At 40.7% G+C, this 13,153-nt stretch overlaps 1 protein-coding gene across 1 annotated transcript; it reads right to left on the bottom strand.

The window, feature by feature from the left end:
• Window positions 1-181: 181 nt before the first annotated feature.
• On the bottom strand, window positions 182-11,956 carry nemp2 (nuclear envelope integral membrane protein 2). The gene is made up of 9 exons (XM_042336142.1): window positions 11,759-11,956; window positions 10,286-10,389; window positions 7,889-8,129; window positions 6,217-6,289; window positions 5,618-5,708; window positions 5,085-5,199; window positions 4,732-4,957; window positions 2,308-2,478; window positions 182-1,712 (listed from the first exon to the last, which is right to left on the bottom strand). Exons 1-9 carry the CDS (start codon window positions 11,889-11,891, stop codon window positions 1,487-1,489), a joined length of 1,380 nt encoding a protein of 459 aa, XP_042192076.1. The 5' UTR covers window positions 11,892-11,956; the 3' UTR covers window positions 182-1,486.
• Between the last annotated feature and the right edge of the window lie 1,197 nt (window positions 11,957-13,153).

The following is a 13,153-nucleotide window of genomic DNA, read 5'->3' as shown; positions in this document are numbered from 1 at the left end:
GTAATACCTCTGATTCTAAGATTTATTTATTTATTTAGCCTCAGATTGTAGTGTACAGTATTGGGATTGCAGTAGATTTTGGATTTGTTTCTAAATGAAGCACTTGAAAAAAAGACTGTACAATTGTACAGTGAAATTTAATTTATATAAAGTGTTTTAAAAGGGGACCACAGAGCAGAAAGCCAGTAATCCAACAGAGAATGGAGCAAACTATTGAAATTTACAGCAAGAAAAAGGCCTTGTGGGTTATCGTAACTGTGCTGGCTCTTTGAAAAATCAATCAATCGAATCTTGAGAGATGGATTCTGAGATACCCATTATTTCCTGATAGGAAAACATAACGCACAGCAAGCTATCTGACTCCCTGCCAGCCAGAGCCAGAATGATAGAATCTTCAGATTTCTTCAAATTTATTTCTAACCACTTTTTATTGCTTTTTTTTCTGGCCCTGTCTTGAAATCTCATTCTGACCAGCAGTTACTCAAGGCACAAAAACACACGGGGTAAAGTTTGCAAAGTTTCACAAAGCTTCCCTTGTGTTATTTAACGCAAGGAAAGCTTTATGAAACGTTGGGAGACGTCACTCCCGTTGTATCAATCACGGTGAGTTTGCAGTAATGAGGATTGACTTGATTTTACTGGGTGAAGGATGCACTATTGCGTTAGCATTGCACAATACCATGTGCCTTGAATGCATTACAGCTTCTGTATGTACAAAATGTATCAATTCTATAGAGCACTTGGCGGATTAAAATATGTTAAGATTATTAGGTTGCTTCAGCAATTATGTAAATTATGTTCCTGAATGATATGCAGGTGTATTAGTGCTAAAAGAATTCTGATTATATGTTAAATTTTATTAATAAAATATAAAAAGATTTTTTGTGACATTACATTTTATAATACGAAGGCACCTTAGGCAGTTGTCATTCTTTTTTTTGGTTCCTATGCACAAAATAGCTGCCACAATTGCTTTGAAAAAAAAGGCATTATATTTGACAGTAATTCTCATAACTCAAACTCAGCACAATAAATTCTCCCAAATCATAAAAAGATATGAATACAATAAAGGATAAATGATACATCTCGAAGCAGTTCATTGTCAACAGCCTTTAAACCAATTGGAAAGAAACATTAACCAATAGGCAGAAAAGTAGAGAATTCCCGAACTAAATTTCTGTTTTCCATCAAGATTTAAACAACATTGTCATCCAGACAAATAGCTTATTCCGAGCCAGAGCTCCTTGCATTCCTACAGTTTCGCAGTCGTATTGAAAGAAAAGCACTGCTTACTAGGATTACACTCAATTAGTGCATTTTTTTTTAAAGAAAATCAACTGTTCTTCTCTGGTCTATTCATTCAGTGAGAAGTCCATTTCGTGGCTTCTCAGCCTTTCTCCATGTATATGAGAGGCACCAGCATTACAGCACCTAACCATTTGAAGCCTTGTAAGCTGCATTTGTTTCTCCTGTCCACAGCAAAAGATCAGAATAGTTGCTCAATTACAAGAGTACTAAAATCTATTGTCTGAGTCTCATCAGTCTCTTCTTCCTCGTTTGGATCTTCCCAATTCTCGGAGCCTGATCTGCTATTTTCCTCTGTGGCAAAGAGCTGGGCTTCCAGGAAAGAGCCTCCGATTCCATACTGGTCTTCATGTACAGACACTTCCTCCTGAGTCAGATGCTGGCCTTTGAGGATGAAGTCTGCGAGCCTGCAAATTAGAATGACATAATGCAGAGTAATTGTTCTTGTGAAATGCCTTTAAAAGGACAATCTTTACATTTGTCACACAAACTCTCTCGACAGGAGGACATTTCATGGTATTTGTTAGAAAGTGTAGTCACTGCATTTTTGTAGATGAATACTGCAGACAATTTACACACAACAATGGTCCACTAAAACCTTCATGAAGTGAATGATCAATTTTATTTGGGACATTGTTGGCCAGGATACTGGAACAAACTTTAGAATTGTTCCACGGTATCTGTAACACCCATCTGAACAGAAAGACAGGACCTCAGAATAACATCTCAAATAAAAGACTGTACTGCTGACATCTAACTAATATTTCGATACAATGGAATGCATTTTAATTTTCTATCGATCCTGACTTAAATTCACAAGTTTGGGATCTGAGACAGGTGAGACTGTATATATACAAACTCAGAAGGATGTGCCCATGTGTTCTCTTTAAACAACTTGAAATGTGAATTGGTGCCATTGCCCTAAGCAAATGTAGTTAGCTTCTGTGTAACTGAGGTTATTGAAGATCTTTGTACAGGAACTTGTAGCAACTTAAAACTTGCCGTTTCGGAGAACTCATTTTCATCACAGTTTCCCACGCTGGGAACTCTTGGCCTCTGCAATATTTACGCAGATTCTCGAGGGCAATCAGAGTCACTGCTTCAGTCTGTTCTCTGTACTCGTCTTCAGTGATGAACCGATTCGCTGCCTTTTTTGCAGAGCCTTTAAGTTTTCTGCAATGAGAACAAAACACCTTTACACATAACTTTGCCAAACCCTAATGTTCGAAGTCCACATCATGCATGCAATGAAACCATTGAAATTCTGTATTTATTCTTTGAGGAGAGCAGTTGTGATATGCAGGTTATCCAAGTTACTATATAAATGGCATCTTGTGGTAGGGGCATCAACTTTAAACACTGTTGTTTCCTTTTCTCATACATCTTGTGTTTTAAACAAATATCAACTTTTTTTAATACAAATAATACTTGCATTTGTATATCACATCTTCGAGTCGTCTCAAAGCGCTTCACAGAATATAAAGTGAATTGACTGTATATTTTGTGGGCAAAACGTACATTTTCTTCCAACAGATCGAAATCTCGATAGACTGTTTCATTGTTCAGCTCCTCCTATAGCCATCTGCTGGTCTACATTTACCTCTGCCCTGTGCTCACTTAATGCCACGCAAATGCATTAAATATCCTTCTTTCCATTTTTCTGGTTGTATCACACCGCCACCTACAGGCACACTGTCTTCGCTAAACTGAGGTGACTGTGAAATGCATTCACTCTGACTATAGTACTGATAATTGTTTGGTAACGCAAGCAGCCGGTTGGAACAGAATTTATGCCAATTCAATTGATGTATTGAACTGATGTAAATTCTGTAATATAACTGAAGCTTAAGGGCAGCCATTTCAAATTCAGAAAAGGGATCCGAGATCACCTTGACAAACCACTTTGGCTACGCTAAATATGGCTGGTGAAAAGGGCTTTTACACTTAGTATTTTGAGCTTTAAAAATTTCTGGATGGACCTCTCTAAAGATTTAAATGTTATTAAACAATGGATGTGATCTGTCTTACTTTCATAACTTAAAATATTAACCTGCTGGGCCCTGACTAGCAGAGCTCTGCAAACATACATCAGATTTTATGCCTGTGACTCATTGGCAAAGCAAATCTATTTTAAACTGACTGTTCAGAAAATAACATGAGGGAACATTTCCTTGTTCCTTAGCGTTAACTCCAGAACCGCTGCTGTCCTGACAGACTGCCATCGGACATCAAGTCCTGGATGAGGGCAAATTTCCTACAATTGAATGTGAACAAGACTGAGGCCCTCCTGATCGGCTCTCGCCAGCGCCTCAGCACCTCAGGCTCTGGCAGCATCAACCTCTATGGTTGCACACTACAACTCACCAGCCAGTCAGGAACCTAGGTGTCTTGTTCGACCCCCAACTGTCTTCTTCCCCACATTCAAGCCATGACCTGCTCTGCCTTCCCTCACCTCCATAACATCGCCCGACTCATCCACTACGTCACCCTTCAGGCCACTGAAAACTCTTGTTCATGCCTTCATCACCTCCAGGCTCGACTATGCAAATGCCCTGCTTGTCGCCCTTCCCAACTCCTCCCTCCACAGGCTGCAGATAATCCAGAACTCTGCAATCTGTGTCCTCTCCCACACCAAACTCTGTGACCCCATCTCCCCCACTCTCGCCCAACTCCACTGGCTCCCTATCCTTCAGAGGATCCAGTTCAAAATCCTGGTCCTCACCTACAAAGCCCTCCATGGCCTCGCCCCACCTTACCTCTGTGACCTCCTAACCCACTACCAACCCGCCCGTTCCCTACTCTCAGCCGGCTCTGGCCTGCTCCACGTCCCCCGACCCACCATTGGCGGGAGAGCCTTCAGCCACTCTGCCCCCAACCTCTGGAATTCCATCCCCCAGTCACTCCACCTCAAGACCCTCCTCTTCGACCATGCCATCGGCCACCCCCCCTTCCCCTCCCCTTCCTTCTCCCCCACCAACCCCAGCTCGGGTCAAAAACGCTGTACACTGTCCAGCGTCTTGGGAGGTTCTCCCGACGTGAAAGACGCTATACAAATGTAATCTTGTTGTAGTTGTTGTTAAGGCCACAGGTTGGCGTTGAGAAAATTTACCACTTTGAATTTCAACGACGTGAATATTACTATATCAAATGCAAGAATTATTATTATTATTACTTTCTCCCACAAAATATAGTCAATTCACTTTAAAGTATATTCTGTGAAGCGCTTTGAGGAGACTCGAAGACGTGATAAGGTGCTATAATATCAAATGCAAGGATTATTATTATTTAGAGGGCAAAAAAGTAATAGTAGTGGATAGAAAGGATGTAAAGGAGCTACGTAAGATAGCAATAAATCTGCTGGAGATGGTAACTATACATATTTGAAATGTTTGAAAGTTCTTTCAAGTCACTGAAGTGAGAACTAACCTGTAAACAGAATGGACCAGGTTGGCTGGGTGGTGCAGATTGTTGATACAGAAGAGAGTGATTAGCACAGCATAGGCAAACTGTGGGAGAGTAACACCAGAGTATACTAATACTGATCCTATCAGTTTGAGGATCCAGGTCAGCAGATTTATATTGTGCTCGTTTGACAACGGCCCATGCTTGTAGCAAACTGCAAAGCTAAAACACCCAACGACACAAAGGTAACCTGTTTAAAACAAACAAAAACAAAAAGCTGAAGATTTTCAATCTCATTTGAATATTTAGTCTTATTTGTATTTAGGTGAAAGAAGAATGCATGAAAACATAAGGCGGGCCGTTATATCTGTACTCACCAAGTGCATAGTAGCGATATTTAGTTAGTATTTGCGCCAGGTTTAAAACACCAAAATAAATTACGAGCAATGAGACTGACCAACTTCCACTCAGTAACAATAAGAATGGCCTTACCTACAAGGAGCAAAAGAAAGTACAAGTTATAAAGTAACTTGTGGAGAACCTCTAATGCACATCCAGTTATTCTCTATCTTTCGGGCACAATCAGTCTCTGCTCCAATTCTCCGAAATATAGACAACACAAATGGAGAGAGATTCCATCTCAAGGTTTCTGCAATGATATCTCCTCATGTTCTCTGTACTTCTGAGCTACCCTTCCTTTGACTGGCAAAATTCTGGACGTTATACCTGGGATGTTGCAGGTTAATTCCATATTCTGCCCAATTTAGCTGCTCTCAAGCTAAAGGGCAGTACTAAATTTGACCTCTGCTCCCTGGGATTCAGGAGGATAAAGAAAATCATCAGTCAAGGTTCCTGCTGCTGCTGCTATCCAGTGCCTTGGTTGCTTAAAACTGAAAAAGCAATTGCTTACCCCCATCAGTCTTTTACAAAGCAAAATAATCAGGACTAATGTGGCAATAAGTCCCAGTGCAACTCCAGCAGAGTAATAAAATAACACACTCCTGCAAAAGATAATGAGACCAGTCATGGTTATTCACGATGAGATGACGATAGTTTATGCAATCATTGGCAAAATTGTTTACATCTTAAACAGAGTTACCACTTAATTTGGCGCTAATCGAACTTGTACTTCATAAATAAATATTTTGCAGCAACCTCCCCTTTGTTGCAAGGGAGCAGCAAAGGGGAAATTACAGCAACACCCTTTATTGAATGAGACATTAGCAAATATAAAAACACACGTGCTCCTGCATAACAGAGTTTGCAGTTTGTTCCGAAGGTTGAGAGATATTTTGAAAACTCTTTAGAAATGAAAGACCACTTTGACTTCAATTTTATTTTAATAATCCAGCTACACCAGATTTAGAATTTGTTTACAGTAATATTTCTTACTCAGAGCATTTTTGAAACCGGATGTTTCAAAGCTGGTTAGGCCATCGAACAGTGCAATATCTATGTGTTGCCTGAAGTTTACACACATGTTGAGTTAATTTGAACACTCTACTGTACCTGCTAAAGGACCTTGCACAAAGAAATAGGACAATTCCAGCCATAAACCGAAAAATCAGTTTTGGTTCAAACGCTGAAACAAATGTAGATTATTAAGATTCACAATGACTCACGATATACTGTTGAACATTTCATTACAAGCATCGTTATTCAATGCATCAGACTCCCACCTTTACACCTTTCATGCTACATGCCCACAAAACATACAGTCGACTATATATTAAAAATATATATTCTTTTAGAAACAATTATCAGTTTCTTAACAGTTCTGAAGAAAGTCTGAGTGGACCCAACCCTTAACATTTAGCCACTCATTTAGCCACTCATTGAGAACTGCCTTTAAAATTACTGGATTCTCAAATCTTGTTATATGGTTTACAATTGGTATATTACTAATACTGTGCAAACACAAATATTCTACTTGGTCTGTAGATCTTCCTGGGCATATCTTTCCTAGTGTGGAGTACAATTGAATTGAATCGGCCTTTTGCACAGTGTTGTACGGTATTACCAAATGAAAATATTATGTCCTCATGGATCTTGCATGTAAAACCTGTGAAGGTACTACCATTTCACAGGTTGAAGGAGATGTTAGTCCCTGCTATCAGCTTTATGTTCAAAACAAAAATCAGAAGTAATTCGTATTGATTCAAGTATCACATCTAATGGAAACTGGGGCTCTACTATTACATGTAACTGCAAATCAATGTTATCCAGTAAGTCCAAGCTTGGATTCATCATCAATTATACCTAATTAATCGTGTACGCGATTAATTTAGGTACAGTGGGTTCTTTGTGCTCAATGATATTGTTCAAACATTCTTGCAAGAAGAAAGCTCTATTTTGATTCGTAACGCATCTGTTTTGTTTGCAGAAACATTTTAAGCTTTGCTTATTTGTGTGATATGTTGAAAATAAACCATAATTGTATTTGTTCCTGTGGGTTATGTGCTCAGCAAACACTGGGCTGCTCCATGACCCACCCGCTGCGCCCCAACTTTGGTGGGTGAGCTTTCAGCCATATTGACCATGCTTTCTATGCAAGTCCCTCTGTTCTGCCCTCTCCCTTAACATCTTCAGGCCAGCTTTCCCCTCTTCTCCTCCTCCGCTAACCTCCCCACCCTCAGTCTGGGCTCCCAGTGCACTGTGTGAAGCGTTTTGAGACATCCTTCTGATGTGGAAGGTGCTATATAAATTTACAGTTATCCCACAGAAACTCCACACATGCTTATTACAGTAGTTGAGCCATCACAGATGGGGAAAGCTTCGCCCTGCATTGAACACAGTTTTGTTGGATTGGGGCACAATATTAAATATCATTGTATTTTAATCTTTGTGTTTGACAGTTAATATCACCACTTTAAGCATGTCTATCACCGTAACCTTGTTGCATCTTATTTTAAAAACAAAGCAAAAATGTATAACATGCCCAAGGTATCCCAATCTTAAAGCAAGAAAAGGAAGTGTCTTCTGCAACATAAGAGGAACCCACTTTATACTAACTCATTATTCTTACGGCTGATACAGGGGAAGGAGATAGAGGGATCAGGGCAGTGACAAAGACAAAGCAATAAAAGAAAAGCCAAATGTACAACCACAATACCACAACAAAACAATTGATACTTAAGAGGAAACAAAAACACTGTCTAGTCATAAGTTGATTAAAACGTACGTCGCCTGGTCACAGTCACCGTGTATGTCATATCAGATACCATTGGGTTCACGACAAAGCAGGTTTTGGAATTATAGCATTCGATACTAATGAGGACTTCGGAAACTGGTGCTTTTGGTGAGGACGTGATCCCATAGTACAAGGATAAAAGAAAGTCGATGAAAGTCTTGGGATCGTTGGCAATGCTTTCCTGCTCAGCCGGATGGGAAACCTGAAACAACTCGGAGCTGTTTATTTTTACCTGTAAGAGGACAGTAATATCACTGGCTATTAGCTGAACCACTCCAGAATTTTCTCAGTATCTTTTCCAAAAATAAACAAACCGTCTTACACTCTACAAGATTGTAGTAAAACCAAGACTGTTTCTTGTGAGCAAAAAATGCAATCATTAGTTATTCAGTTATTTATTATTTAGTTATTCACCTACAAATGTACAGTCACTACATTTCACAGTCAATCCTGTGAAGCGCTTTGAGACATCTTTCTGACGATGTCTCAAAGCGAAAGATGCTGTATCAAGTGCAAATATAATGCCTTATTATTTTATAACAATAAGCAATAAGAGGCATTTATAAGACAATAGCTTGTATAATAAAAGGAATGGAATCAAAACCCATTTTAAATAGTGTGACAATGCTCTGACATTTTTATACATTATTGAAACACAAAACTGACTTGTTTTACAATCCTCCTACCTGTTAACTTTAAAATTTGTAACAGCTTTGATTTTTACTCGTGAGGATTTACATTTTTGGGTGACCTATTCATTTTCTAAGCTTCCTCACATCTCTGTTCAATAAGTACACGTTATCTCCCTTTGTGACTAACACCTGCGTGAGCAAGAGCTTGACTGCTGTCTGCACAGTTTTGATCACAGATGCGAATATTAAAAATATATTCCAGCATCTGCAGCTGTTAGTAACTTTCTCATGTGCAAACCCTATATGACCATCATGGCTGGTAGTTTTCTCATGTCTGCGGGCTATAAAATAATTAAATCATCAAATGCAAATTATACCTTTCTAAAACTTCAGTGACAAGTCAAATACTATATATGATAATCACCCTTACATTTGTTAAAATATCTCAGAGCACATCAGAGTTTTTCCTGCAAAGTGTGGTGACTGTAATTTTAGGGGAACATAACAGCCAATTTGTGCGCAGCAGTGCCCCACAACTAGCCGTGAAGGTGAGGGCCAATTTTTTTTTCATCTGGGGAATTGATGGCTAACACTGGGAGAAATTCCCTTCTCTTTTCAAATAGTGCGATGGAATCCTTAACATCTACGTAACAAAATAGACAAGTCGTCAAGGATGGCAGACAAGGATGGCATCTAGTGGGTATCCATTATCTCGATTTCTATCAATGCAATAGTTATTCACCACCTGTACTAAAACCTAAACAGACTTTTGGGACTGACAAAGCAGTTTTTTAAATCTTATCAAGCATTAGCTCATCTGTATTGAATTCCTACTGGACCCAAGAAGAAAGGTTTAAATTAAGTTTCATGTTCTTTAAATGTCTCACCTGCTGAGACTGTAAACGAAGGATTTGCTACAAAGAACTTCACAGTTCAGATGAAGAAGGCCCTTCAGCCCATCTGATACCATCCTTGAGAACACTCATCCCTACTTTACTCCTATCACTGCATCAAGCTTCTTTTAAAAATTATGTCTTGGCGTCAACCACCCTTCCTGACAACCTGGTCCAGTCGTCAATGACCTTCTGGGTAAAAGAAAAATGTCCTGGTGGCTGTCCTCAAATTGCCCTTTGCAAACTCTAAACCCACATCCTTTTGTTCTACTGTCTCGGTGCACCCTGAAGTGTTCTGGAGTGTTTGTGGAGTCCTGTAGCTCAATGGTTAGAGCACTCGCTTTGCAAGCGAGAGACCTGAGTTCAATTCCAGGCAGGGCGAAACCTTGGGCAAGTTTCCTTACTCCACACAGAGCCTAATAAAAATCCCTCCAAAACCAAAAACAATAATAAATTGGTCATTTTCAATCTACGACTGTTTGTGGGACATTGCTGTGTGCAATTGGCTGCCGCGTTCGCCCATAAAAAAAAAGTCAATTCACTTTACAGTGTGTTCTGTGAAGGGCTTTGGGACGTCCTCTCGACGTGAAAAGCGCTATATCAAATGGAAGGATTATTATTATTCTGCGTTTACTTTTTCAATCCTATTGATGTTTTGTACATCTCTACAAGGTCCCTTCTGAAGAAGGTAGTTGAGTATTAAATAAATTCTCACTGGCTCTCGTAAGATGTTCTATTCGTAACAAGTGTTCTGTTGGCTATAAAAATTTTTTTTTTGATGTTTTCTCTTATCAGATGGGAATCTGCACCCTTCTCAGCTCTTCTATGTGTAAATATAACAGAGCAGACACACTGCATCCTACCTTGACTGCCGACCAAATATGTTTGATACCAGGTTTATCTGAGAATTTGTAACAGAAATACTTCACTTTGTCTGAAACGTATGTTTGACCTTCACGTAACATTTCTGCAAAGAAGGAAAAATGACATGATTATAAATGGCATGAACCTCTGTACAGATTTTCCTCACTCAACATTTCTTTTTGAAGTCTCAAATCGCATTACTGGATTTCCTGTAAGGTGTAGTGACTGTGTATCTTGTAGATGAACACAGCAATCAATTTGTGCTCATTGATGTCCCACAGACATGATGTGAATGACTAATTTTACCTGGAGCCTTTTTGGTCAGGTCACCAGGAGAAACTCTCCTCCCTTTTCGAATCGTGCATGGGATCTGTCTTTAACATTCACTTGAACAGGTAGACCGGGAGGATTTCAGTTTCATGTCTCATTGAACAACTGAGCATCACTACCCCAGCATTGCATTGGAGTGGCAGCCTAGACCGAGTTCAAAAGCCTGACTTAGAGATTCTAAACCCATAACCAAGTAGCGTGACTGGGGAAGACTAGATTTTAAAGTAATTTTGGTTTGAAGAATCTCCAGATAGATTGATTGGATATTTGAAACTCTGAGTCACACAAAAGCGGTTTCTTTCCTGTAGGGTTTACATTACCTATGAAAAATGTGTTCCAACCATGTCAATGTTCTGAGTAGTGTGATTATTGAAATATTAGTAATTTTTTCAGGATCTCTGTGAGTCAGCTAAAATATACCAGATTAATACCCCGAGGGGATAACTCACCCAATCCCTCAGTCTCTTGCAATCCTCCCCTTTCTTCCCACCCACACATAACCGCTTCCAGAGCAATTCTTCAGTCATCAATCATTCTCAGTATTGCTTACAGGCGCTCAAATGAGAATGGTACACATTAGGTTTTTTTTTAAAAAAAAACTATAAATCTCTTGGCAGTTTTTCCCTGATTTGGCCACAAATGAGACGATGCAATTATGAAATATGCCTGAGGTTGGACTTTGCACAAACACATCTCTGGTCTGCGGGATTATTCATTGGACCAACTGAAGATTACCTCCTTCCCAACCTCCACCAACAAACAAACCATCTCCTCTTCACTCCCCCCCCCCACCCCCACAAAAGCTGTTCTCACTCACTCATCTCATGAACCAGTTTTTCTGTATTTAAGTCAGTGTGTGGGAGAGTGTTGGGAGTCTGGGGGGTGGGGGGGGGGTTAAGGGTTGATCAGAAACATATATCCCCCCCCCCCTTTCTGTGTGTAGTGTGTGTGTGTGTGTGTGGGGGGGGGGGGGGGGTGTGGGGGGGGGGTTGTCACAGGAGCCCATCAGCTGATCGGTGTTACAATGTTGCAAAGCGCTGGGGATCAGGTACTGCGAGTGATGGTGATGGGGACCAGAGGGGGGTCTGTGGTGGTGGGGGGGGGGTGGTGGGGGGGGGGGTTTCTGGTTTGATGTGAAATACCTGGGGGAGCAGTCACTCCTTCCTCCACTTGTGCCTCCCTGACAGCAGCAGCTCCCAGAGCCATGGCCATGGCCAGGGTGAGGGTGAGGGTGAGGGTCAGGGTCAGGGTCTGGATGCTGCTGAGATCCCTCATTTCGCCTCTGGCTGTGCCTCTCCCGCGCTTTGGGGTTGTATTTTGTGTGCAATGTGCAGAGGAGAGCAGAGAGGACCTCCTCCCTCTCCGCCTTTGCACCCTTTCGATTTCCAGCAGCAGAGTTTATTAGGGGAAACGCATGCGCTGCAGTGTTTTGAAAAAGAAATCGTCCTCCACCAGGGGGCGACACATCTCCCCTCCACCCCCCACCCCCACCCCCCCCACCACCACCCCCCACCCCTAGTCCTCATGGATGTGAGATTAAACACTGCCCACAGGTCGTGGGAAGATAACAATAATTAATAATAATAATAATAATCCTCGCATTTGACACGGCGCCTTTGTCACGTCTTCTCGACGACGTCTCAAAGCGCTTCACGGAATAGACTGTGAAGTGAATTGACTGTACATTTCGTGGGCGAAACCCGGCGGTCAATGAATCGCGCGCAGCCGCTTCCCCCACCCACCCACCCACCCACCCCCTCCACACACAAACAGTCGTGGATTGAAGTGACCAATTTATTATTGTTTTTTTTTATTATTGAAGATCGGCACCTCCCAATTATGGTTTTATCTCTCAGCTCCCATTGCTGTGACCCAAACAAAATTCAACCCACTCTCCCCTCTCCCTGACACCCTCTCCCCCACACCCCCCAATTTTGTTTTGTTTCATTATTTCGCCCACAAAATACAGTCAATCCACTTTACAGTATATTCTGTGAAGCGCTTTGAGACGTCACATAAGGCGCTGTATCAAATGCAACAATTATTATTATTTTAAGCTTTATTGCTCCTCGCTCTAATGCAATATTCTACCTTTTTTTAAAAAAAAACATGCTCGTTCTCTATTCCTCCCAGATCCAACCAAATATTTCTGACGTAGCAGCAAAGTAATAATATTAAAATAAAACTGACCAAGTGCCAGAATATTAAAGATTGATTTGGCATTCTCCTAGATATGAGCAGGTCAATGTTTGGCAAATGTTTAGAGTGTCAAACAAAAACTGCAGAACAAATTGTTTCACCAATGCTATGAGCAATCTAACTTATCCTCAGTACAGGAAGGGTTCAGCTACCAACCATCGACTGTTCACCTGTCAAACACAAATATGATATCTTTGTTTGGCAAACAGAAAATGATCACTGCCTTGGATGATATTTTCTGACCTTTTCTACATCAGCAAATTATCAATACAAGTATAATATAGGCCTCAGGAAGATCTTTTATATTTGTACCGGGTCATGTTTCAATCGCAGCACGA

Source organism: Callorhinchus milii, unplaced genomic scaffold (assembly GCF_018977255.1).
Source record: "Callorhinchus milii isolate IMCB2004 unplaced genomic scaffold, IMCB_Cmil_1.0 Scaffold6, whole genome shotgun sequence".
Taxonomy (NCBI): domain Eukaryota; kingdom Metazoa; phylum Chordata; class Chondrichthyes; order Chimaeriformes; family Callorhinchidae; genus Callorhinchus; species Callorhinchus milii.
Note: the sequence above shows the minus strand (reverse complement) of the source record. Positions and strands in the feature narration are given on the sequence as shown.

Bases quoted from the DNA above. Each gene is read 5' to 3' on its own strand.
- nemp2 (XM_042336142.1), bottom strand. From the start codon at position 11,891: ATGAGGGATCTCAGCAGCATCCAGACCCTGACCCTGACCCTCACCCTC. The intron at 6,290-7,888 runs GTACGTTTTAAT...CATTTGTTTCAG, and splicing joins GGTGACTGTGACCAGGCGAC to CGTTTGAACCAAAACTGATT. The intron at 5,200-5,617 runs GTAAGCAATTGC...TGCTCCTTGTAG, and splicing joins TTTGTAAAAGACTGATGGGG to GTAAGGCCATTCTTATTGTT.